At 37.0% G+C, this 27,615-nt stretch overlaps 1 protein-coding gene across 5 annotated transcripts in view; it reads left to right on the top strand.

Moving 5' to 3' along the window:
- Nucleotides 1-27,615, top strand: part of WDFY2 (WD repeat and FYVE domain containing 2) — a 154,066-nt gene that overhangs the window by 92,859 nt on the left and 33,592 nt on the right. For 4 of the 5 annotated variants that reach the window (XM_006909006.3, XM_025044766.1, XM_025044765.1 and 1 more), the window contains exons 4-6: nt 6,604-6,658; nt 15,253-15,403; nt 22,278-22,390. In XM_006909006.3, the coding sequence (XP_006909068.1) occupies nt 6,604-6,658; nt 15,253-15,403; nt 22,278-22,390 (319 nt within the window). The remainder of the gene's footprint in view (nt 1-6,603; nt 6,659-15,252; nt 15,404-22,277; nt 22,391-27,615) is intronic. The other variant, XM_025044767.1, reaches the window with a different exon arrangement.

The following is a 27,615-nucleotide window of genomic DNA, read 5'->3' as shown; positions in this document are numbered from 1 at the left end:
AGTTCTCACTGAATTTATCTACACTTCCGAAAAGTTCATTGAGCATCTTTATAACCAGTGTTTTGAACTCTGCATCTGTTAGATGACTTGACTCCATTATATCTGGATCTCTGTTCCGTTCTCTTATACGGTTGCTGCTTCTTTGTCTTCCCATTTTATCTGCCCTTCTGTGTCTGTTTCCAGGTATTAAGCAAAGCTCCTAAGTCTCCTGGTCTTAATGGTGTAGATTTGTGAAGTAGGTGTCCAGTGGCACAGTCCTGAGAGAGGTTCAGCTGCAGGCCAAATTTAGCCCAAGCATCTGCCCCTCCAGGGTATCTGTTAAGATTCAGCTAGCAGTCCACAGATGCTGTGCTTATAATTGCCTCCAAAGGCCACACCAGAAACCGAGGTCAGCTGCCTCCAGTGTAAGTCTAGGCACTACTCAGCAAGGAGCACCTGACTCACTGAGGATACACCTGGATGTGGCTTGGGTGGGGCCGCACGTAGGGGAGGTGGGGTTTCAGGGAATCCTCTGGGCGGAGCAACTTCTCTTATCCAGTTTGATGACGTCATGCCTGTGGCAGCACTGTGTCCATGCGCTGGTAGTGGAGAGGGTTCAACAGAGAACAATGGGTACCGCTGGCACTTTTTTACAGGGCAAGTCTCACCTTGGCCCTCACTCAGACAGTGTCTCCCTGTAAGTCCCTGGTGCCCCGTGCGCGCAGCTTAATCAGCACTGGTGCTTAGAGCGAGCAGGTCTGTCACTGGAAAAATCCACTCGTGGACGCAACCCCTTTACGAGGCGTCTGCCACTGCTACAGCCTCCGTCTCACTCAGCTCCTGGAGACCGAGCAGCTCTGCATCCTCGCCCCATCCTACCTTCTGCCGTTGCAGTGTCATTTCTTGGATTTCTCCCTAGTTGTAGGGCTTGTTCACCTAGATCCCAACTGATTTTTCCTTGCTGCTCCTTATTTCTGTCACAACTTTGATTTGGTCACCAGAGGGATGAACAGAACCTTTGTCATCTATGCCATTTTTTCCCCCATATAAATCCTCTCTTATTATTGGCTTGAGTTCCTGGTAACTGAAAGAACCTGAGTGAAAAATAGAATGAATAACACAAATATGCAGATTATAAGGACTAGACTAGTGTAAGTTGTATGGTTAAGACTTGGATTTGATTCTGAATTACCTGGTAGCCAAGGCAAAAAGGAGACGCTGTTAATGTTGAAACCATGTAATAAAAAGAAAGCAGTTTTAAAGGTAATAATAGTTTTCTAACACTGAATTTAAAATCAGTCACCGTCTTGTATATGGATGGTCCTTAAAAATTAAAAATAGAATTACCATATGATTCAACAATTCCACTTATGTGTATACACCCAAAAGAATTCAGAGCAGGATCTGGAAGAGAGATTCGCACACCCATGTTCATTCCAGCACTATTCACAATAGCCAAGAGGTGGGAGCAACCTAGATGTCCATTGTCAGATGAATGGACAGAGAAAATGTAGTTTATACATATAATGGGATATGATGCAACCTTAAAAGGGAAAGAAATCCTGTCACATGCTGCAGTATCGATGACATTCAATGACAAGGGCATTATGCGAAGTGAAATGAGCCAGTCACAAAAAGGCAAATACTGTATGATTCCATTCATGTGCGGTATCTAAAGCAGTCAAAATCATAGAAACAAACATTAGGAAGTTGATTACCAAGGACTGGCGGGGGAGCTTGGGGAGTTAGTGTTCAGTGGTTATAGTGTTTCAGTTTTGCAAGCTGAAAAGTTTCTAGAGATCTATTGCACAATGCACAATATGAATATACTTAACACTACTGAACTGTACACTTAGAAATGATTAAGATGTCAAATTTATTGTTATGTATTTTTACCACAATTTTAAAAATCAAACGCCCTCATGTAAATTAATAATTGAGACACTAAGTAATATATTAAGCAATATCCTGGAGGCAGATGCAGAAAGAAGACGCCTCTGTTCCCAACCAAAAATGGTGGTACCTGTGTGTTCACAAAACTTTATGTGTATATCTTCTCTCCAGTGATGGCTTTGCATAGGCACACGTATGAGAGTACCTCAAAACTGTATACTTTTTGACACTTTTACTGGCAGTTAAGCAGATGATGCCCTTCCTTCTTCCTTCCTTAATTCTTTATTATATTTGGGCTGAGTTAAGAATTTCTATTTAGGTTTTGTATGACCTGGCTGGTTGGAATTACCTGGCTGGTTGGTATTTTTTCTGAGAGAACAGGAAAACCTAACCAGAGACTCTAATTCAGTTTTCTTCTTAAAAATTAGGTTCATCAAACATTAAATCAATTTATATGCTCTGATATACAACAAACATGACAAAGATTCGATAGCTAATAATCTAACTTTAAATTATATTTCTATTTCCTAAGGTAGTACTGTATTTTAAGAAATAAGAAACCATTGGCAACTAAAGCAAGAAACTAAAAATGGATACTTTTTTTTTTTTTTTTATGTGTAAGGTATCATGGTTCTATTACTAGACTTCTTTAAGGTCTGTTTCATTGACCCTTAATAGGTGAGCAGGTGTAGCAGCATTCCTTTACTGTAAACTTGGAGTGGAGAGTCAGGGTGACCATGGAATAGCAGAAGAGCCAAGCTCATTGCTTTCTAATTTAGTTATTATTGATTGTTTAAAAGTTCTTGTATTTTTGAGTGGTTGAACATTATTTTGAAAGAAGAAAGGGGTGGGTGGGCGGATGGACAGACACGGAAGGAGGGAGGGAAGGAAAGAGGAAAGAAATAAGGAAATATATGCTTAGCCCAAGGTTGGAGCTGCTGCCTTCTGTGCTCCTGTCATTCCCGGTTCCCTGGACGGAACCAGAGCTACAGCACGGCACTCTGGATCCTACTCTACTGTTCCATTACTTCCTGCATTTCACAGAAGAATCAGGACATCCCTAGGAGCTCGTGATGTGTATGAATTTAAGAATGACCAGAAAAACAAAATCATAACTCTTGTTCTAGTGAAAGCACAAAGTTACTACCTGTTGATCTCCTACTTAGACTGAGCAAAAGCTGAATAGCAACCTGACTCAGGTAAGGTGAACTCTGTTGCCAAACAAGAGCCATGGTCCCTACTTGACAGATACAGTTTTATGAACCAATAAGAAATCATTGTTCTTTTGAAACACACCAGAAGAGGGTTGAGAATGACATGTGCATACACAAGCATGAGCCTTGTACATTCTTTAGTGACAGGGCATGCTAGAAACTTTTCATTATGATGTTGCCCAAATAAAGTAATATTACTATCTGATTGACGCACTCTGCAGGACCTGGTTTTCATAGGAATTCGAAGAGACAGGAAGAGTGGAAAAAGCATTGACAAATGTACAAGGAAGCTTAATAGCATACTCCATTTTTCGTTTTTCCACCCTAGCCCAAAGCACTGGCTATTAATAACAGCCCTTAACATTGGAACTCAAATAGTCTTGCCATTTTTTTCCCTCTTCTCTTTTTCTAGTTCGATCTGAAACACACCTTCTTTCTTTATTTTTAAATCCTAGGAATAGAATAGTGCCTTATTCTGCTTTGGATTGTGTTAAATGTCTCATGTAATCAAGTATTCTATCCAGTATTGATCATCTCATCATAACTTTCACAAGTCAAGATTTTTAGTGGGTTCGTAATGTGTCTCCCAGAAACTGTGATACCACTATTTTTCAGATTTAGTCCAAAAGTAGCACCTGTGAATCTGTCTTTTTTTCACTCAGACTTTGCCAAGTAGTAGAAAAATGATCCCATTCACGTAAGTTAACAAAAATCTACACATGGTCTTAAAAAGAAATATGCGAAACTTAGTTGAATAACATTATAAGAATTTGCTAATGTACATAGAATTTTAAAAGTCACTTCTTCCTGAATTTAAAGATTTAGTGCAATTCCAATAAAAATTCTTAATGTGGTTTTTCTTTTTTGTTACAAAAAAAAAGATTATTTTAATGGTCATTTAGCTACTTTTTAAAAGAAATTAGGCACAGCTTCTTTGTTACACATATTTATATCTACAGTGATTAAATCACTTTTGTTTTGACCCAAGAATAGAGTAACAGATTGATAGAGTGGAGTTAGATAACTTCCAAACAGACCCAATTATATGTAAGAACATAAAATATGGTAAAGGAGACATCACAAGTCAGTGGCAGAGGTTATGAAATAAATGTTGCTGAAGCAGTGGTTTGCTTTTAAGAGAAAGAGCGATTTCATCTTCATTTCATGTTTTATGCCAAAATAACTTTTAGGTGCTTTAAGCAGTTTTAAAAGTACAAAGTAAAAGAAAAACAAAAACAAAAACATTTGAAGTAAATAGAGCGGAAATTTATAAATAATATTTGGAAGAATGTGTAAGCTTAAAACATTGGAAATCACAAAGGAAAATATATTTGATTACATAAAATTTATAACTAAGTGATATAAAAAAGCTACTTAAAATACAATTTAAATGAAAACAACAAATAGTTGCTTAAAATATGACAGAAAGGATAATTTCAGTCTACAACAAGCATATACAAATAGATAAGAAAAACACTAAAATCCTTTAGATAGAAGAAAAGTCACAAAAAAGAAAATGCTAAGGGCTAGTAAACATTTTAGATTGTTAAAAAAATTTTTAATTCTATTTTTATCTAGTAGCAATTTTAGAATATATGTGTTGGCTAGAATTTAATAATCTCTTACATTAATAGTGGGAACATAAATTGGCACAAACTATTCAGAAAAATTATTGATAGGCAAACGGAGCTTTCCAAGTATTTGTACATTTTATATCAATAATTCCATTTCTGGAAAACCATTTGAAGAAAATAATTATAAAAACAAAAATTATAAGGATAATCTTATTAAATAATAATAACTGGTGTCTTAGAAATGTTATGATCAGAAGAGACAAATTAGATAAAATCTTACATAGCTGTTCAATGGAATATTATATAGCCATTAAACTTACATTTTCAAAGAGTGTTTAATAATGAAGAATGTTCATGTGATAATGTTAAGTTAAAAAGGAGAGCTACAGAATAGCACCAGTAGTACTGCTGTTTCATTTTAATGTGTTTTGATGTATATAAGGGAAAAGATTGAAAGGCAAAACAGCCAGAATATTAACAAGAATTATCACTAATTTGTAAAGTTATAGACAATTTAAATTTCCTTCTTGATATTGTTCCATAGTTTTTGTTTGTCTATAGTAAGCATATTACTTTTATAATCAGAATAATAAACACTAAAAAGCCCATTTTTAGTGCATCTTTTTGAATTTAAAATTCAGGTAGACTAGTAAAAATATATAATATTTGAAAACTATCAGTTTCATTACATAGATATACAAATAGATCTAGAACTTAGAGAAAATACATTTTTCTCATATCTACAGTACATTTACAAAATCATTAATATCTTGACCATGAAGAAAATCTTTAATGAAATTTTAAGAAGTAAAATGTTTTCCAAATATAAGCCAATAAAACTAGAACTTAGCAACAAAAAGGTAGCCATAAATATAACTGCTTACATATTAAGATATTTTCTAAATTATTCCTAATTTAAAGAACTCAATATATAATTAATGTAGCTTTATAATACAGTAGTGCCCCTTTATCTGTAGGGAATATGTTCCAAGACCCCCAGTGGGTACCTGAAACCACAGATAGTATTAAATTCTGTGTTATATTAGTTTTTTCCTATATATATACCCGCAATAAAGTTTAATTTATTAATTAGGCACAATAAGAGATTAACAACAATAATAAAAGAATAATTATAACAACATACTATAATAAAAGTTACATGAATATGGTCTCCATCTCTCAAAATATCTCATACTATACTCACCCTTTTCTTCTTGTGATGATGTGAGATGATACAGTGCCTACGTGATGAGACGAAGTGAGGTGAATGACATACATGAAGCACACACACACTCACCTTTCATGTGTCCCCGCAAAGAATATATACAATGGGTCATATAGAAATTGATTTTGAATAAATTTGACACCCAAACTAATCTCATCAAATTGAGAGGTGCCTTTCACATATTCATTTATTCAGCATTTATTAATTACCTACTGTGCCAAGGTGCTGTGCCAGGTGCCCTGAGGATACAGAGAAGAATAAGATGCAGCCTTAAGAAGCTTATAGTACAGCGAAAGTTACCAATATTAGAAATAAATCTTTAAAATATTTATTTCTCTAGTAGAGGATTGCCATCTATTTGGTCACTGGCCAGAGCCTTGCAAAATTTCAGCCATGGCATCATTGAAAGGAAAGTAATTTAAATCAGGTTTATCTTCAAAATTCATCAGTATTCGGATTCTGAACTTGATGCAGTTTCTTTTCATGCATACTCCAAATATCAGCTTCGAGTCATAGGTAAAAATTATGATAATTGCATTGGATCACAGTTATGATTATTACTTTTAAAGAAGCACAAAAATGCCAAGTTGATTGGCAAAATACTAATGTGAGATGTAATTCTCTGGTGATGTTTGCTTTACACAATCTGGTTTTACTGAAACATAACCATTCACTTAAAGAATTTCTTTTTGCTTAATATTTTTCTTCTCTTTTACAGGAATTTATTTTATCAGAAGATTATAACAAGATGACTCCTGTGAAAAACTATCAAGGTAGGAATGAGAGCAGTGTTTTTATTTACCTAGACCTTGAAATGTTTCTTGATGGTTTCCACTGTCATAAGAGGGGCTTTACTTTACAATAGTCAGGGGGAGCAAAACAGAACAACTCTGACGTGAATATTATCCTAGTTTTAGGATTAAGATTGCTGAAGCCCAAATAGGTTAGGTGACCTGCCTACGGCCCTATATCTAGTAAGTGCAGAGCCAGGCCAGGTAGGTCAGTGTGACACCAGAACCCACAGCCTTTGTCCTTTGGCTTCCTGCTATATACCATACTGCCTTGAAACAGTGTAAGAGACATAGAGTGTAGGGCCAGTGTTAAGAGTGAGCTGCTTTACATGGGGCTCATTTCATTAAATGTTTTAAAAGGCTCAGTCTGATTATACTGCCTAAGGAAGGGAATTATGGTTTTATTATGTCTTCAGCATTGACAGCATACCATAGGCCATTTTCATCATATGGATCAAGAGTAATTTTTGTTAAGGATTTCTTTATCCAGACCAACAGTGTCATGGGATCAGAACATTAGAGGTGGACTTTATAACACTTAGAGCTCATTTCATCCAAATCTCTTGACCTCATTCATTCTGCGTTGTCATTCAGCAGCCTGTTAGGAACTGAATCATGTCAACAACTGTGTGAGCGGGCTTAGAAGCACATCCTCCCTCTGTCAGGCTTTCAGATGAGACCACAGCCCCATCCCACACCTTGCTCATTCTATCATGTGAGAGACTTTTCGGCAGAAGCACCAGGCAAAGCAGCACTAAGATTTATGATAACAAATGTTTACTGTTTTAAGTCAGTAAGTTTTGGGGTAATTTGTTACACAATAAGAGGTAATACACATATATAATGTGATAAGTACAAAATCTTATTTCTTTCATCTCCTGGGCACTGTTCTAATATTAAGGTGACAGCCACTTTACACTGTGGATTCATGCAGAGCAGTCAACTCAACTACCTCAACAGTTCTCACTTGAGTTGTTATTAGGCTGCATCTCTTGTACTTTTAAAGCTGTTTCTTGTTTTGTTTTATTTTGTTTTATTTTGTTTTTATCTTAAATGCTTGACTTCACATTCTGTTATCATCTCATTTTATTTAGTCCATCATCTTAGCTTATCAAGATATTTTGAAATCCTAGTTGTCATCAAATTTATTAACTCTCCCTTTGTTTTGTGTTTTTCTTAAATGTATAATGCTAAAATATATCATCCCTATGTCTTTGTTAAAAATAACGATTGGCCTCACAGATGCATAAATGATGATCATATCACTAGAAACCACGCTTTGTATGCCATTATTCTTTGGATCTCTTATATCCACCCAGGTTTATATACATGTAACATATCAAAATATAGCTCATTTGTTCCCATTTTGTCTATAAGAGGTTTATTTAAAAAATTGATAACTAAAGGACTGAATAAACTCTTTCACCACAAACACCTAAAGAAATGGTAAAATGATCCTTTCTTTTGTTTTTTTTGTTGCTCTTTTTAATGCAGCGCTGCTAAGCTCATGAAAGAAACAAAAGGAAGATTCCTATGTGCTAGAAGCAAAGAGAAAACACAAAGCTCATAGTGCTGTACACATGACTTGACATTGCAGTTGTCCTGCAGAAATAAAAAGAGCCACTAATAGCTAGAAGCTTTTGCATGAATGTTCAGTTGGGGGACCTGAGATGAGGGTCTGAATGAGATGGGAAATGCAACTGAGATTTCCATATAAAGCTGAAATCCATAAAAGGTTATAACCCCATGAAAAAGAGAGGAACAAAACTCTCCACTTAATTGACTCAGAAAATCACAGGGAAATTTATTGCTCATCTCAAATCTGGATAGAAGGGAAAAGTCTCTCATGATAAATCAAAATCCTAACTAAAAACTTTTGATCTTAAAAGTTCTTATCACAAGAAAAAAAAAGTGTATGTTAGGTGATAGATGTTAACAAAACTCTTTGTGGTAATCATTTCACAATATATACGTATATCAAATCGTTATGTTGAACACCTTAAATTAATACAATCTTATATGTCAGTTTATAAAAAAAGAAAACTTTTGGATTTGGAGTACAGATTTAAACCAATTGTGTGGTACTAGAAGCTCCAAATTAGGAAGTTAATGTAAAAATTGTGCCAAGAATCTTAAATAATGACCAACAACCATTATATCTTTTAAAATATTTTTTAAAATCAGAGAAGGTATAGAAACCAGAAGAAAATAAAAAGCCTATTAAAAAAAAAAAAGGCAAATTTTTTAAAGAATCAAATAGAATTTTTAGATACGAAAAATTAGTGAGTAGATTAGACACAGTAAATTAGTGAAGCGATAGATTTGATGTCAGTGGAACAACATCTTTAAATTACTGAAAAAATAGAACTGCCAACATAGAATTCTATACCCAATGAAAATATCTTTCAGAAATAGAGGTGAAATAAAAATTTTTCCAGATATAGAAAAACTGAAAGAATTTGCCATCCATAGACCTGTACTAAAAGAAATGTTAAAGGACATCCTTCAGGAAGGAAGGAAGTGCTGTCAAAGGAAAGTATGGATTTACACAAAAGAATGAAGATAGAACACCAAACGTGATAAGAATTTCATGATAAGAACTGCTGTCACCCTCTCTGAACCTGTGGGAATATTGGTTTCGGCCCAGTGATATCCAAGTCCACGGATGCTCAAGCCCCTTGTATAAAATGGCACAGAACAATAAAATACAGTTTGAAGATCGAAAATACTATTTTTGATCAGTGATTGGTTGAATCTGCAGACGTGAAACCCATGGATACAGAGGGCTGACTATATTTATTGGGAAAAATCCACATATAAGTGCACCAGCACAGTTCAAACACATGTTGTTCAAGAGTCAACTGTATAAGGTTTATTCTTATTATTCAAGTCTCTTTAAAAGACAATTGGCTGTTTAAAAATAATGACAAAGAGCATGATGTTCGTAATATATGTAAATTTAAAATGTATGACAATAAGAGAACAAAGGCCAAGGGGTGGAGAGAAATGGAAGTATACTATTGTAAAGTTCTTAAGCTATACATGAAATGATAGAGTATCACTTAAAGGAAGACTGTAAGTTAAAGATGTATACTACTAGCCCTAAAGCAACCAATAAAATAATAAAAAGCTACAACTCAGAAACCAACTAAGGAGATAAAATGGAATCATAAAATAATTCTTAGTTAATCAAGAAAAAAGAGAAAAAGAACAGATGGGGGGAAAAATAGTAAATTTAAACCTAACCAAGTTATCAATAATCACAGTAAATGTATATGATCTAAAGCCAACTAAAAGACAAAGACCATGAGATATAATGCAAATGAGAGACCCAAATATAAACTGCCTATAAGTTAACTACCTTAACTATAAAAGCATAAGTAGGTAAAAAATAAAATGATGGAAAAAGACATACTATGCAAACACTAGTCGAAAGAAAGCTGGAGTAGCTCTGTTAACATTAGTCACAGTAGGTTTCAGAGCAAAGATTATTACCAGGGATAAAAAAGATCATTTCATAAAGATAAAGGGGTCAATCCCTCAGGAGGGCATAACAATCCTAAACGTTTATGCACCTAATAAACATAACTTTGAAATAGGTGAAGTAAAACTTCATGAAATTTTAGGAAGCTAAATAGACACATTCATAACTATAGTCAGGAAATTTAATATTCTCAATAATTGATAGAACGTTTCAATAATTGATAGAATAAGCAGGCAGAAATCAGTAAGGTATAGAAGACTTGAATAACACAGAGAGCCAACTTGTTGTAGTTGCCATCTATAGAACATTACATTTAACTAAAGCAGAATATACATTCTTTTAAAAATGTACACAGAACATTTATCAACGTAGACCATATTCTGGGCCATAAAACAAGTCTGAATAAATTTGGAGGAATTCAGTCATGTAAGGTAATGTTCTCTGATCAAAATGGAATTTAAGTAGAAATCAATAATAGAAAGATCTCTAGAAAATCTCCAAATACTAGGAAGCTAAATAACCCACATCTGAATAATCTATGGGTCACAGAAAAAAAAAGAGAAATCAACAGTATTTTGAACTGTGAACATGAAAGCATAGTATCAGAATTCATGAGATGCTGCTAAAGCAGTACATAAGGGGAAATTTATAGCACTAAACACCCATGTTAGAAGAGAAGAAGGCCTCAAAAGTGACCTCAGTTTCTTCATCAAGAAACCAGAAAGAGGAAAAAAAGGAAACAGAAGAGAGGTCATAGCAGAAGTTCATGAAATAGAAAATAAAATAGAGAAAAATCAATGACACCCAAAGCTGCGTTCTTTTTTGAGAAGATCAATAAAAGTAATAAACCTCTAGCCAGACTTAACAGAGAGAGAGAGAGAAAGAGAGAGAGAATGCAAATTACCAATATCAAGAATGAGAGAAGTGCTATTATTATAGATCTAGGGATACTTAAAGGAAAATAGGGAATATTATGAATAACTTTATGCTAATAAGTTTAACAACTTTAATGAAACGGACAAGTCTTTGAAAGATACAAACTGCAAAAGGTCACTCAAGAAGAAATAGATAACCCTAATAACCCTGTATCTACTAAAGAAATTGAATTTATGATTAAAATCTTCCCACAAGGAAAACTCCAGGCCTAGGTGCGTTACTGGTGAATGATTTGCCAGAGATTCAAGGAAGAATACAAACTCTATACAAACTCTGAGAAATTGGAGAAGTAAGAGATTTCTCTACTCATTTTATGAAGTCAGCATTATCTGATACTAAAACTAGGCAAAGACATTGCAAGAAAAGAAATTTACAGGCCAACATTCCCCATGAAAATAAATGCAAGAAATATAACCAAAATTTTAGCAAATGAAATTCATCAATACATAAAAAGGACCACGTGAGGTTTATCCCAGGTTTATACCCCCAAAAAAATAAAAGCAGGGACTCAAACATATTTATTTGTATATCCATGTGCATAGCAGCATTATTTACAATATTTAAAAGGTGGAAGAAAATGTATATACGTACAGTGGAATATTATTCAGCCTTAAAATGAAACGAAATTCTGACATATGCTATAGCATGGAAGAACCTTGAAAATAATATGCTAAGTGAAATAAGCCAGTCATAAAAAGACAAATATACTTCGTAATACCACTTAAATGAGGTACCTAGAGTAGTCAAATTTATAGAGGCAGAAAGTGGTTGTCAGGAGCTGAGGCGGGGGCAGGGGAAATGGGGAGTTAGTGCTTAACGGGTACAGAGTTTCTATTTGGGAATATAAAAAAGTTCTGGAGATTGGATGGTGGTGATGATTATACAAAAATGTAAATGTATTTAATGCCACAGCATCATACACTTAAAAGTGGTTAAAATGATATATTTTGCGTTTTGTTTATCTTACCACAATAAAAAAGAAGTTACAGTTGTAAATTGCTCAGTATAGTACCTGAAACATAGTTCAATGGTTCAATAAATACTCATTCCTCTCAAAAATAGGAGGGGGACTAGTGTTGGCAAGGATGTGGAGAAATTGGGACCCTTATATACTGCTGGTGGGAATGTAAAATGGTGAAGCCACTTTGGCAAATAGTTTGTCAGTTTCTGAGAGTTAAACATAGTTACCTTGTGACAGTATTTATACTTCTAGCTGTGTACTCAAGAGAATTGAAAACCTGTAGTCACACAAAAACTTTTACACAAGTGTTCATAGCAAAATTATTCATAACTGCAAAAAATGAAAACCTAAATGTTCATCAGTGGATGAATGGATAAATGGATATGTGGTATATCTGTGCAATGAATTATTATTTGGCCATAACAAAGGAATGAAGTACTAATACGTGCTATGACATGGATGACCCTTGAAAACATGCTAATAGAAAGAAACTAGACACAGAAGACTGCACATTGTGCGATTACATTTATATGAAATGTCAAGAATAGAAGAATCTGTCAAGACAGAAAGTAAATTAGTGGTTGCCCAGGGAAGGGGGAGTTGAGGATATGGGTTTATTTTGGGGATGATGGAAGTGTTCTGGAAATAGAACATTTTCCATGATGATTGCACAACATAGATTGTGAACATACTAAGAACCACTAAATTATACATTCTAGAAGGGTTTAAATGGTGAATTTTATCTCAATAAACATTTTTTTAAAAATCAGTGATAACAAAAACCAGACAATTACAAGAAAAGAAAACTACAGACCAGTGTCTCTTCATGAAATAGATGTAAAACCCTGCAAAAAATACTAGTCAATCCAACAATGTATAAAAAGAATTATATACCCTGACCAAGTAGGATTTATTCCAGATACGCAAAGCTGGTTCAACATTAGAAAATCAGTATAATCCATTATATCAAAAGACTAAAGAAGAAGCATCATGTGATCATATCAACTGATGCAGAAAAAGCATTTGTTAAAATTTGACACCCATTCATGATAAAAATTCTTAGCAAACTACGCATAGAGGGGAACTTCTTCAACTTGATAAAGAAACATCTAAAAAATCTATAGCTAACATCATACTTAACTCTGAGAAACTAGATTCTTTCCCTTAAGATCAGGATCAAGATAGAATGTCCTATCTCACCATTCCTATTCAAGAATATAGTTAAGCTTCAAGCCCAGGTTTTAGACACTTAGTGATATATATGGCTCTTGAAAGGGTTTTTTGCTCTTTTTTTTTTTTTTTTTTTTTTTTTTGAATAAAAGAATTCTGTCACCTGAGAAACAGTATGTGTTTGAGTTTTGGATTTTTGTTTTGTTTCTTCAGTAGTCATAGGCAGCCTGACAAAGAGAAAGAGAACCAGCTTTGGCAGAAAGACTAGGATTTTAATTTTAGTTTCATCACTCATTGATTGTGCAGCTTTGAACAAGTCACATAACATTTTTACGCCTCTGTCTCCTCCTCTGGCACATAATGGCAGTTCAGAGGGCTAGCACCCCATATCTTCTGGGCTACTCTCATCCCTTTGGATTTAGAAAGTGATAGGGTCAGAGGCCTCTTTACGAGAAAAAGGGGCAAAGTTCTGGGGGCCACCTTCTGCCTAAAATATACTTGGGTGCTCCTGGACCCATTAGAGAATTTGTTTTTATTCCATCATTGATGGAACTTGAATTAGACATCTCGTGACACAGACATGACAAGATCTTAAAGAGTTTCTCCAAGAAGTCACATCTTTCAGTTAAAGACATTTTGATCTTGATGGTGGCTGATATGCTGAAAGGCAAATATTCACTGTAGAGAAGTCATAATATTATTGCTTCTGTACCCCTTCTATATCCCTTTAGATTCTCCATGCTTAAAATATCGGATTTTAAAACATCAGGCATTTGTTGAAATGACTTCTCTGTGGGGGTATTCACTCTGGTTTTGACTGTATTATTTGATAGCCAATCTAAAAGGGTCATCTTGCCATGGACAGGTTGTATCTGTAAAAGGACACCACCCACCTTTGTAGGGTCATTACAATAACTGAGATCATATATTTAAGTATTGGCACTTGTTAGGCACTCAGAAATTGCAGGTGATGTTGTTGTTGCCGATGGAGCTGCATTGATCCGTCTATACTGTGTATTTTCATGATCAAAACATGAAAACATGTCTTCTCTATCAGTGCATCGCACTGATGATGAGTCTATCCTCACCCACCAGACTGGACTAGTGAGGTCCAGGTTCCAGTATGCCAGCCTTTGTTTATTCCTGTCAGCTCTGTTCAGTGGCCACAGACCCCCTCTACCTCACCCCTTAGAACTGTGTAATAAGAAGAAAGCAAATATTTTACTGATTTTATTTGGTAGTTGAGAAGCCACGAAACATTGACCAAGCTCTTCAACTTTATTGTGCCCCAGTTTGCCCTGAAAATGAAAAATATGTAAAATAGGGAGATGGGGATGGTGACATGAATAGTTCCTTCTAACTCTGAAATCGTGTGATGCAGTAATTCTGTGATGATGTTGTTCTTGTGTATGAGCAGCCCTGGGAAAATTGCTGTCATGACTACACGTATGTGTAGTTTGATGTAAGAGACATTTCATCCTCTTTTATTTAGCACTCGGGACTAATTCCGTCCTCCTTTCTAAGCGTTTGATGTCTTCCAGAAAATTGATGTACAACTTCGTTGTAGACTTATCAGCCAGACTTTATCCAAAGAAGAGTAATCATCCTTACTTATTTTAAGCTTAGATAAAATGACTCCAGTGACTTTGTTACAAGAACATTGTTTCTAATGTGTTTTGTAGTCACACTGAATCTGATTTTTCTAGCCAGCAGCTCTAACACGTCTCAGAGTAGTGGCCCAGGCCTTTCAGTAACGGGATCCCTCTGTGGTACTAATTTTTGGGTTGATGGAGGCAGGAAAGAAAAGAGCAGTGGGAAGAAATGGATCATTTTTAAAAAGTCATATAAAAACTTAGATGTGCTCCTTACAGGGGCACACCCCAGCCACTGATGAGAGCCCCTGTTCTAGGCTGTTTTTGTTTATTTTGGGAGTGAGGAGAAGAGAACCTGCACCTCTGTGGACCATGCTTTACCAGCCTCTTTTAGGATACTTTATGGGTTGTTTTCTTTTTTCTTGGTTTCCAGCGCATCAGAGCAGAGTGACGATGATCCTGTTTGTCCTGGAGCTGGAGTGGGTGCTGAGCACAGGACAGGACAAGCAATTTGCCTGGCACTGCTCTGAGAGCGGGCAGCGCCTGGGAGGTTATCGCACCAGTGCTGTGGCCTCGGGCCTGCAGTATCCTTTGCTGGACCAGATTCCTTGGTGGGAACTTAGCTGTTGGCTTCTTTCTTTCATGAAAATTTGGGGTATGTGCAACTTGAAAGTTTTTTATTTGCTGACTTGCCCTACTGATTAAGATGCTCATAGACTTTCCTAATGTGCAAACTCTCATGTAAGAGGAGTAAAGTGAGGTTCGTTCTTTTGCCTAAAATAACAGACCCTGCTGAGCAGGTTGCGTTCTGCCATGACTCAAAGTCTGACATTAGATAGGACTCGGCCCAGACTGTGAGCCTCAGCTGTCGGAAGGAATTATGGAACATGGAGATAAAACCATCACTGAAGTACAGTCTTCTATTTTTGTACAAAAGTAATGTACACATAGATAGTAAGGTTGTGCACACTCCCATTGGTGCCTGGCAGAAACACCACAGGATTCCTATTCATTTTAAAAACATTTGAGAGGCTACCATGTTACGGGCTTTGTTCCAGGTACAAGACATTTCCAGGGTCCATAGAATGATGTTAATTCCTCTCTCCCAAGTTTCTAGGGTCCAGGTGCTCTGTGTGAGCACCTGCTAATACTGAGTGGTCCTCACTAGGCTCCAGGGAGCATGGGCTTGACAAGTATGAAGGCTATGTAGATGATGCTACCATTGAGAGGAGTGAGGAGCCTTGGCTTTCTTAATTTAAAAAACATAGAACTCTTCATTTTCTGGCAAAGGAGGAAATAGATGGAAATAGATCGTTTGTCAGCCAAAGCAGACAGAAATAGTAAGACTTGCTTTCAGATTTTATCTCTTTTGTAAAATGCCTATTCAGTGATTCTCTACAACTTGAAAAAGTATTTTGCTGTGTCTTTGTGGATGTGTGGCAGTAGCTGTATTTTTTGTATGTATAGGCTAATGTCACGCTTATTTTCCTCGCTGAAAGGGCAAGATGAAGAAACTAAGAATGGCCTTTATGGATGGTTATCAAAGTGGCACATTACCAAGAAGACCAGAAGCCAGGGCAATAAGGAATGGAGAACAGGATCAGCTTGTCTTTGAGAGGGTGATGCCACCTGTTAATAAAAGAAACTCTAAAGTTTACTTTCTAAGAGCCAGTTCAGACAAGCCTAATGCTTGAATTGAAATACATGATCCCTCTTGCCAATAGAGTAATAATTTTTATAGAGTTAGAGCTGGAAAGACCCTTAGAGCTCATCCACTCAACTCATTTTACAGATGAGTGAGCTGAAGCCCAGAGGGTCACGTGCCTTACGTGCGGCTCCCCGCACAGGTGTATGTAGCAAAGTCACTGCCAGAACCCAGGTCTTCTACTTGGACCACTATTTCCCCATTATACTTCATTACCCCTTTGAGAGCAGAACTAATGGCACCGATATAATTTGTTCTTCATACACCAGCTCCTATATCATTAGCCAAGCCAAGGAATATAGAAAAAATACCGATCTTGCCTTTAAGAAGTTTACTTTTTAGACTATCCGAAAATGAATAATGAAACACAAATACACAGAATTGAACTTGTCTTCACTGTGGTGGTCTTTGACTGTCTTCAGGCATCTCCGAGTCATCCTCATTTTTCAGCTGCTTCGCTTGGCTGCACCATGCAGTTTACCCAGCATAAAAAACTGTGTGATTGGATTCCAGAAGCCCTTGTGTATGTGTGGAAGCCTGTGGCTTCATTTCCCAGCATCCATGACTGTCCAATCTAACCTTGCTATTCAGGCAAAGGGGATCTGCAGTACTACAGAGAGACAGGCCCTTTCAGAAGATTCGCTCACCTCCACCAGCTCCATCGCTCCAGCTCTGGTTTTGGAGCCACAGTGCTAACTCTTACTCCTGGGAGCACATACATTCCTGGTGGTTTGCCAGTGCTGCACCCTGATGGCATAACAGCACTGCTTTTGCCAGAGTGTCAGCCAAGAACCATGTGGCTTTCCCAATGCTGGAGGTGTTTCTTTGGGAGCTGCCTAGTGCACAGATTGTTAACAGGCAGCCCATACAGTATTGGAGTTCACATTAAAATCAAGTTTTTAAACACATTTCTCATGGGAGCTCTCCACTCCCCACCTCTCTTTCTTTTTCTGCTACCTCGCATACTGAGTTTTTTTTTTGTTGTTGTTGTTTTGTTTTGGGTTTTTTTATTTGTTTTGTTTTTTCATAAAGGAAGGAAGAAGCAGATCTTGGACACTAGTGAACACTAGTGGTCTAGATAAGAGACTTCTACACATGAACTACTTCTCGACCATCTCCACCTCAGACAGCCATTCACCCAAGCCAACAAGTGACAGAATGAATCATATTAAATTCAACATTTTTCTTTCTTTTCAGGCCTTTTATTGAAGAGTAAATATGCAATGAAAACAACCAAAATTGAAGTAGAGAAATAAAGGAAGACAAAGAGACTGACCAGTTTACAAACTAAATTATCAATTTCTGAATAACCTCAAAATCTTTCATTGATTTGGCTAAAGATATGAGGCTTCAAATATTAAGTGAACTATAAAACCAACAGTAACAGTAGTAATAATAAGGCAGAGAAGGAGAGGAAAAAGAATAACTTATATTTGCAGTCCCTGAGATTTTTCTACATGTTATTTTGTTCATCAAAACAGTAAGATGAAGTAAAAAGAAAAAGACCTAATTCTCTCAATTTTCACAATGTAGAAACTAAGGCTCAGAGAAGCTGAGATAGCTTAGTGACTTTCTTGAGGTCACATGACTGTTACCTGGAAGCACCAGGACTACGGCTTAGGAATCAGTCTTTCGGCGAGTCCTTTGCATGGCTGGCTACAGCAGGATGGCGGTATCTCCCAGAGATCCCATTGCAGGTCAGTGCTAGGAAATAGAACTGTTTACTTCCTCACTCCCTTCATAGTCTGTAAATTTGTGAATACTTTAGCCTCACCTTTCAGTCTTGTCATTTGACCATGATTTGATCACATGTTTCATGCTTCCACAAGAATAATCCAAGTACTCTTCATTTTAAGATGCTATTCATGTTGGAGGTAGTTTCAAGATGTCACCCTATGTAGTAAAATGTCTTTCCACCAAATAGTCTCTTAGATCTGTTCATATTCAAGGAGAGTACTGAAAAGCTGTTATCTTGATTTTTCATATTTCCTCGTATCATACTTAATGCCAGTCACTCTGGCTGTGAGGTTGTACTACAGTTTTATTTCAGCCTTCTTCCAAATAACTCTAGTTGAGTTTATACATATATATTTTTTAGAGAATTCTATTGTTTTCTTGCAATTGTAGAGACTGTTGTGTATCAAATTAAATGTTTTTTCATCTGTGTTCTTATAATTAATCAAGATAAATTTAAGGTAATCTTGTTCCATATAAATCTTAATTTTGTTTTAGATATATCTACTTGTTTGTAGAGTATAACTTTTCTTGAGACAGGGAGAATTTGTTATGCCTTGTTCTTTACTTTTTTAAAAGATGTATTATGAAAAATATCGAAACATGTACCAAATTGGAAAAAAATAGTATAATGGACACTCACATACTCATCACTCAGATCCACTATTGATTCTTTTGTCCCTTTCTGCTTTCTGTCTCTTTTTCCTGGAGCATTTTAAAGCAAATTCCAGACCTTATGTCATTCCATTCTTACATACTTCTAAAAATTATGGATATTTTTTTCAATAACCACAGTGCTATTATTCTAAAAATTTATAGTCTTTGATATTGTTAAATGATCAATCAATTTTCAAATTTCACTTAATGGTTTCTAAAATGGTTTTTTGCAGTGGGTTTGTTTGAAGTTGGATCCAAACAAAGCCCACAGTTGAGTAAGGTTGTCACATCTCCTCAATCTCTCAATCCAGAGCAGTGACCCCAGCCTTTCTTTTAATGCCACTGTAAAGGCAGTTCTTCTATAGACAGTTCCACGTGCTGCATTGATCTCTGCTTCCTCATGTTGTCATTTAACCTTTTCCTCTACCTACCCATATCCCATACATTTCTGTAAACTGAAAGTGCCTCTGAAATCTTCATTCAGTTCAGATTCAACTTTTGGTAAGACACTTAGTAATTGTGCTGTTGTGTTCCATATTGCTTCATAGCAGGAAGCACGTAGTACGTGGGATTGTCACCCTTTCAGTGAAACCAAGATTAATTAGTGGTTCAGGTGGTGACAGCCATTCCCTACATTGCAGTCCTCCCATAACCCTTTCATTTCATGGTTTCATCCATTGCTGATCTTTGCCTAAACCAGTTCTTCCACTGGCATTGCAAAATGTTGATTTTGTAATCTTGTCATTTCTTATACATGTATTAGTTGGAATTCTGCTATAAAGTAGAACTTTACCTCATTTAACTAGGGCTCTTTGATTATCCTGAAATACAATTAGTACAGGAAAAGCAACATAAATTCTTAATTATTACTTTTTAATTGCTCATTTTCAGATAGAAAGTTAGTGTCCTGGTTACCTCCAATAGGCATCTTTTATTATTATTATTATTTTGAACATCATTATAAAGTCTTAGAGTTTGTTTAATAATATATTAAGTGTATTTTAATAAATTGGCTTTTTTTTTTTTTTAATGTTCATATTGTCTCATCTTTGGCCAGTAAGATTCATATTGGCTCCTGTGTCTTTTTGGCACAACCCATAGCCTCTGAGAGCTTCCTTGCTTTTTGGCACAACTGTCTTAAGCTCATCTTGTACCTTCCTGTCCCAGCCCTGCAGTCACCTGCTTCTTTTAGTGAGATATTGTATTCAGAGAAAGCTAGGAGATATATGTGTGTATTTTTTAAAAAAATAATCAGTTTATATAATATTTCCAATTCAAATTTAACATTAGAAGATTTTTACTTCATTTTTGTACTTGATTCTTTTGCCTTGGGCTGAAAATCTTGGTTCCTAAAACAACATAATTCCTTACTTATCCTATAGTATGTTTAAGTTGTTTCGAAATAATAATAGTAATATTATAATAACAAGACTACTGAATGACATTTTAGATTTCTTTGCAGTTCTCTCTGTCCTTAGAATATATTATACTTACAGTCAAAATGCTGTGTTTTGAAGTCACTTGAGATCTTTATGTTAACTACATGGCTGTATCACCAGTAGTTAGGTTTATTTGTTTTAAATTTTATTATCAGTTTGAGGGGTTTTTTTCCTTTTAATTTTATAAATATTTTTAATGTATAAAATAATTACAAGATTGCGAAGTGGAAATTATATAACGAGAAGTCCACAACTGTTCCTGTCCCCTCAGCTGTTTCTCCCTTCTCCATAAGCAGCCTTTTTTGTTAGAGCTCAATTTATCCTTCCAGTGCTTCCTTTTCTAAATATGAGCACACACACACTTATCTTTGCATTTCCTCCCTTTGTTACATAAAAGTAGTATAGCATATAGACTCTTAACATACCTTGGCTTTTTTTCCCACATAATAGTATATCTTGAAAGTTACTCCATGTCACTTTGTTTATGGTATGGAGGTCTTTTTTTCCCCAGCTGCTTTGTATTCTATTGCATGGACGTATCATAGTTAATTCAGTAAGTCTCCTTTTGTAGGACTTTTGGGTTATTTTTAAATTTTAGCTATTACAGTAATATAGAGTAAATAGCCTTAGGCATGTGTCATTTTGGTTTTTTTTTTTGCCAGCGTTTCTCTGGGATAGGTCTCTAGAGGTAGGATTGCTAGCCATTATCCACCAGGGAAAGCTCCCTAGAGACTTAGCACCTTGGATTTTTACTGGATACTGGTCACTGTCTGTTGGCAGCCTCTGCCTGGCATGTACCAAACTTCCAGAATCCCAGAAGGAAAGCAGGTGTTTGGCATAAACCATGTTGTTTGTACAGTTAGGGCACAGTGAGCCACTCTCATCTGTTAATAGCGGGGACCCTCCTGAAATCCAAGTTCCCAGATGCCATGGCAGCCTCATAGACAGCCTTTCAAAGGACAGCAGTGAGCCCTACTAAGTCAATTCCTTTTTACACAGCACCATTTTCATTTCTCGAACTATCCATCCATAAATTTTGCCTATTTTTCTATTAAGTTTATGATCTTTTTCTTCTTGATTGCTCTTTTTATGTATTAGAGATTTGGGCCTTTCGTGACATAAGTTGCAAATATTTTTTCAAGTTTGTCTTTAAGGTTTGCTTATAGTATTTGTCATCTGTGTTTTTGAGTATAAATAGTGTTTTCCACCCCAAAGTTATAAAGGAACTCTCCCATCTAGAACTTATATTTTTAATTTTTTACATTTAGATCTCTAATTCATTTGGAATTTTTCCTGGTATATAATGTGAAATACAGAGCCTATTTTATTTTTCCAAATGACTGTCCAGTTTGTGCCAGTATCCTTTTTTTAATCCATCTTTTCCTTATTCTTTTGAAGAACCACCTTTATTAGACGTGTTGCAAATTTCTGTATGTTTTTGGGTCTCTTTCTAGACTTTCTATTCTATTCCATTGGTCTGTTTGTTTATATACACACCAAATCCACACTTTTAATTAAAGGGACTTTATAACATATTTTAATATCTGGTAGGGCTAGCCTTCCCCTATTACGTAACCACATTACTATTTATTTTCAGAGCATTTCTAGCTCTTCTTATTTATTTTTCTGTATGAACTTTAAAATTAACATATCTAGTTCTAGGAGAAAACATGTCGGAATTGTTATAGGGATTATATTAAATTTATCATTTCATGTTGTGCGAATTGACATCTTTATCATGTTGAGTCATATTGTCCAATAAAACTGTGTCTTTCTTTCATTTTGTTATATTCACTTTTGTATCTTGCAGCATTATGTCCAGGTTTTCCTCATAGGGGATTTGCACATTGTTTTTTACGTTTATTTATTTTTGTAAATCCCTCCACTTGATTTTGAGAAACAATCCTTAATGCTTCATGATAGATTCGATGTTGAAACCCGGCATGTGTTTATTGGTGACCATTCAGGCCAAGTAACCATCCTCAAACTGGAGCAAGAAAACTGCACCCTGATCACAACATTCAGAGGACATACAGGTGGGATTGAAAGCAAAATCTCTGTGTGCTACTTGCTCTCCAGTGAGCTAGCACCTGCTGCATGTTCTGGTGTTCATATGACATGTTGTGAAAGTGACAAGGTACTCTCTGGGTTTATGCAAAGATACACATACACATAACTGATTTCCGAATGACTCAGTAAGATATAATGTCAAAAATTTTCTTCATCGATCCAGACAAAAGAAGAACCAATCTTTTTTGAAAATGTTGGTGACTAATTCTTTATCATGTTGCCCTGGAGAAAGCCAATGTTGGCATATGTTAATGAGACATTGTTTGAGACTGTATGACAACTGTACAAACCCCATTGGACAGCTGCCTCAGTCTGTCATTGCCATCCATGGAGCAAGGAGATGGTGTGCAAGAGATACTCCCAATTCCAAGACGAATGAAATGAAAACTATGTTTATCATGGGTAGCCATGTTGCATAAAAAGGTACAAGTTCCTCTTTAACTTCCCTTCCTTTTGGGTTCTATTCAGTTTAAAACCCAAGGCCCTTTTAATGTTACTGGTCTCCTCAGGTTCATTTAAATAAGGTAATATAAAATATCCACTCTTAACTTTTAAAAGACTTGAGTAGGTGATAATGGTTAAATTTTTACTAGTATTTTTAATATGTGATGTTGACTCTGTGGAGTGAGTCACTGCCTGTTTTCATCCTAATGGGATTTTGCATCTTCTGCAGATAACCAACCCATAGTTTAGTACAGCTCAAGGTTAATGCTGAGTTTAGACATCATAATAAGAATAAAAGTAGGTGAATGAGGATGTAAAATGAGATAGTACCTAGATCATAAGGGATTTTCTAAAGAGAAAAAAAGGAATGCAGTTAAAGAGAAAATTGAATCCAGGGGGGGAAAAAGAGTCTTAAAAGATCATCTGCATTATCGCTGCCTTTGGGAGGAAAGACACACAGAAACATCCCCTGTGGCTGGGCCCCAGGTCCTCCTGATCGGATTTCTCTTTTTAGCCACCTATACCCTAGCCAGGAATCTTAAACATCTGTGTTTCACTGCTAACTTCAGTGTTGTAATCTTTCACTTCCCTAAACCCACTTGCTCTTGCCTTTGTTGAGAAGTCGGCTCCTTGATCCTTCATTCCCCAGGTCTCCACCCCATCTCTCCTTCCTTCCCAGTGGTGCATCGCTTCAGCCACATGCTTCCCAACATGCTCAGCTCAGGGTCCCCTTGTTCTTCCTTCTTGGTAATAGACCCTCTACAGATCTTCAGTACACTCCTGCCATTTCCCTCAACAGCTTTCTCAGACCTTCATCACTCTCCCCAAACCCCTCCTCCCATCCCCCATCATTCTCATTCAAAGAAAAGTAGATGTTATCAGATAGAAGCTTTTAAAAAAATATTTTTCTTGTCTACCCGTATTCCCTCCTCAACAGGCAAACTTCTCCTCTGTCCCCTCCTCACCTTTTGCCCTTCTGCCCTGTCCTGTGGCCCCAGGCTCAGTCTCCTCAGGGTCTCCACACCAAAAGTCTTTCTCTTTTCTCCCTTTTGACTAAATTATTCTTCTCAATTTATTAACATGCTAAAGTTTCTTGTCTCTCTGTTAAAAACAAACAAACAAAACAAATAAAACCCCTCTCAATTTCATGTAGCAACTTCCATCTTATTTTCTTAATAGCAATGCTTTTTCCTTTTTAAAAAAAATTGTGGTAAAATATATGTAATCTAAAATTTATCATTTTAATCATTTTTAACTGTGCAAGCTCAGTGACATTAAGTACATTCACCTTGTTTTGCAAAACTGAAGTTCTGTACCCATTAAGCATTAATGTCCCCCTTCTTCCCAGCCCCTGGTGACCACCATTCCACTTTCTGTCTCTGTGACTTTGAATACTCTGTACCTCCAATGAGGGGAATCATAGTATTTGTTGTTTTGTGACTGCCTTTTTTCACTCCACCTAAACTTTATGTTGTAGCAAATAGCAGTGCTTTTTTAAAAGAATATCATTTTCCCAGCTGCTTCAAATTCTTCACCTCCTATTTGCTTTCCAGCCACCTACAATTTGGCCTGTCTCATCACTTTGCCTAAACTGCCCTCACAGGTGGCCAGTGGCCTGCTAAATCCAGTGGACGTGTTTTAAGCTATGTCCTACTTAAACCTTTCAGCAGTGTTTTACATTATGGCCATTCCTTCCTGCTTGTATCTGCCCTCTGTGGGCTTCTGTGACACGTGCTTTCCCCGTTTTCTTCTGCCTCTCCCAACTGCTCTTTCCCATCTCCTTTGTGGTCTCTTTGTGAGTTCTGCCCTGGACCCACCTCCCTAGTTGATCTCAGCCAGTGCTCCCAATCACAGAAATAAAGGCATAGTCATTGTCCTCAAATTCTACACAGCCCAGTGAGAGAGACAGAAGCTAAACAGTAATCCTAGTGTGTGGTGGCAAGCGCAGTGGGGAAGCAGGTACCGCGTGCCTCCAGGAACACAGAATGGGCACCTAGCTTGGGTGGGAGTGGGAGTTAATCAGGGAAGGCCTCCCTAGGGGAGATGTTGCTTGATTTAAGATCTTTGGGGAGGAGTAAGTGTTGAGTTCATGAAAAAGCGAGAAGAACATTCCAGGCAGAGCAAACCAGCATGGTGGCATGGAGATTTGCAAGTGTGGCTCTCTTGGCAACTCTAGTAACTCTTTTTGGTTAGAACACTGAGTAGGAGGTGGGGGACAGCCAGAAAGGAAGCTAGAGTCAGTTCGGATCACTGAGGCATTACCCTGATGTCAGTAAAAAACCATTATAGAGTTTTAAGCAAAGACGTTAACCTGATCGGATTTTAAGAGGTAGTTCTGGCAGTAGAGTAGGACATGTAATCGGAAAGCCAGCACCTCAAAACGTGGCAGTGGTAATGGGAAAGCGAGGAGTAGACAGACTGAAGGTAACATTTAGGCAATGAGCTCAGCAGGCCTGGCGATGGACTGGCTAGTTCCCAGATTTGGTGTGGCGGAGGTGGTATTGAGCCTGATCTTTTGGCTCGTTAGTGGTCAGGAGTTCACCATATGGTGGCTGGTAGGAGTGCTCTGAGTTCTGTATTGTTGCCTCCAGGTCAGAAAAAAAGGGTAAGTAGCTACTGCTTACCACTGTGTGGTGAACCAGATGGGGCCCAAGGGTTTCATGTCTTGAGAGTTAGTTCTAATATAAAATGTTACCTTGACATTGTGTCTTGTCTTTCTTAAAATATTTAAAGCATTTTCATGTGATTTTATCATGAGCTGTCTTTGAGGAAGACAAGACATGGCCCAGAAAGGTCACTAACATGAAGACAAATGTATCAAGTCACATATTTAACTTGTCATTATTCTTGGCAGTAGTATCTACCCATTGCCAGTCTGGCTACAGCACAACTCATTTATTTAAAGCTGGAGCAAGGACCTCTAAGAGATTCTATGGGGATTCAAACATTGTTGAGCTCTTCCTATGCAGTAGACTCATTCTGGGCCCTGCGAGGTCGCAAGCTTGGCCAGACACAATTCTGGAAAAAGGGGTTTTGTAAGGATTAGATTAGTCTCCTCAGTCCCCTACCTCCCAAACATAGACCTTAAGATGAACCTAGATCCGTTACAGTGATCTTTAGAGTCTCATCAGTCCAGATCCAAACTCAGAAGCAGACAAGTCTTTGGTGTATGTACAGAGTCATAACCATTCACCCAGCACTCTTGGTTATAGTACAGAAGGTCATATAAAAATATGGGTTATGATGGAATCGGCCTAATAGTTGTACCCAGAGGCCAAACATAGCATTTACTAATCCATGGGGACTTAGGAAACTAGTTTTATGTTCTTATGCTCCCTCTGCTGGTTTTATTTTTGGAGCTAAATGCCAAGTATCTTAGTTCTTTGCTATTTCTGCAGAAATTAGAATGTATTTCTACCAAAAAGTCATACACTGACTTGAACAAAGGGAGAAAAAATCAAATTTTGACCATTGGAAATTCATAGTATTAATAAATATTTTTTCTTTTACTTCCAAAAATTTTTTTGATCAGTTTAAACATATTACAAACAGGATGGCTTGAATGTAAATCTGCCAAGCATACTAATTAATGAAAAATTAAATACAGACTTTTTCATTAACTGTTAGGGGAATTATTGAAAATAACTATAACAAATTACTAAAACAGGGAAAGGCATATTTAGTGCAAATACAAAACTTCAAATAAAACATAACTTTTGTTTTCAATGGTGGCTTTCAATCAATCCAGTTTATATAAAGTATAACACATGCTTATTTTCATTAAGAATCAGTCAAGTCATTAGCTCTGTATATGACGGTGCTGGATTACATAGGTGAACCAAGTATAATGCATGCTTTATTCAACTTCCAGTCATAGAATACAAGCATTAAACCAGTAATTGCAGATAATCGGAGTGTAGCAAGTGCTGTGAAGTCCTGATGTCATGCATAGGCTGCATTGGAAGCAAGGAACAAGAGGGCTTCCTCCCGTCCGTAGAGTTAAAGAGAGGCTTACAGGGAAGTGGTGTGTAAATGACACCCTAGGGAGAAAGGGGAGATACCCAGGTGGTGAGAGCACTCCAGACTCCAGATGTGTGAAGCAGGTATGAAGCCTGGAGTGGGAAAGTGTGAGCAGCTGAATGAAGTCAGATGGCCCACGCGGGGAGCCAGGGAGAGAGGAGTAGGGTGATCTGCCCGGCAGTGTTCTCACGCAGTGGGGAGCCGACCGGGGTGGAGGGTAAGCTAGGCGGGAACTTGGTTTCCATTTTAACAAATGACTGGCAGCAGTGGATAGTGGATTGAGTAGGGACAAGCATGGGTGTGAAGAGACCATTTAGAAGGAAGGCATCTGCTGGAGTCCTTGAATAATAGGTAACCCTCATTTGCGCTAGGGGGACAATAGCAATTTGGGGTGGAGTGGCTCCCAGAGCACTTGCGTGGACAACGATGCTGTTTACTGGTTTGAGAGAGACTGTCACCGTGCTCTAAACTGGACATGACTAAGAAATGCCCCTGGAGAGGTAGCAAAGAGACAGCTGGATGTCTGTTTTTGGGTCTCAGGAGGAAGGTGTAGCCTGGAGATAGAGCACATTTAGCTTTACAAAAACACTCATCACTTTAACCTAGAGCAAAGTGCAGTAACTGAAAGGTCAAATATTTTATCCTGGAGGTTTCATGCTCCGAGGACTTAGACGACTCTGCTTTAGTCACGTTTCACCCACACACCTTCACCTGGCAGGGTGTGATG

This window comes from Pteropus alecto, unplaced genomic scaffold (genome assembly GCF_000325575.1).
Source record: "Pteropus alecto unplaced genomic scaffold, ASM32557v1 scaffold413, whole genome shotgun sequence".
NCBI classification, from domain to species: Eukaryota; Metazoa; Chordata; class Mammalia; order Chiroptera; family Pteropodidae; genus Pteropus; species Pteropus alecto.
The sequence above is the reverse complement of the archived record's forward strand: the minus strand, read 5'-3'. Positions and strand labels throughout refer to the sequence as shown.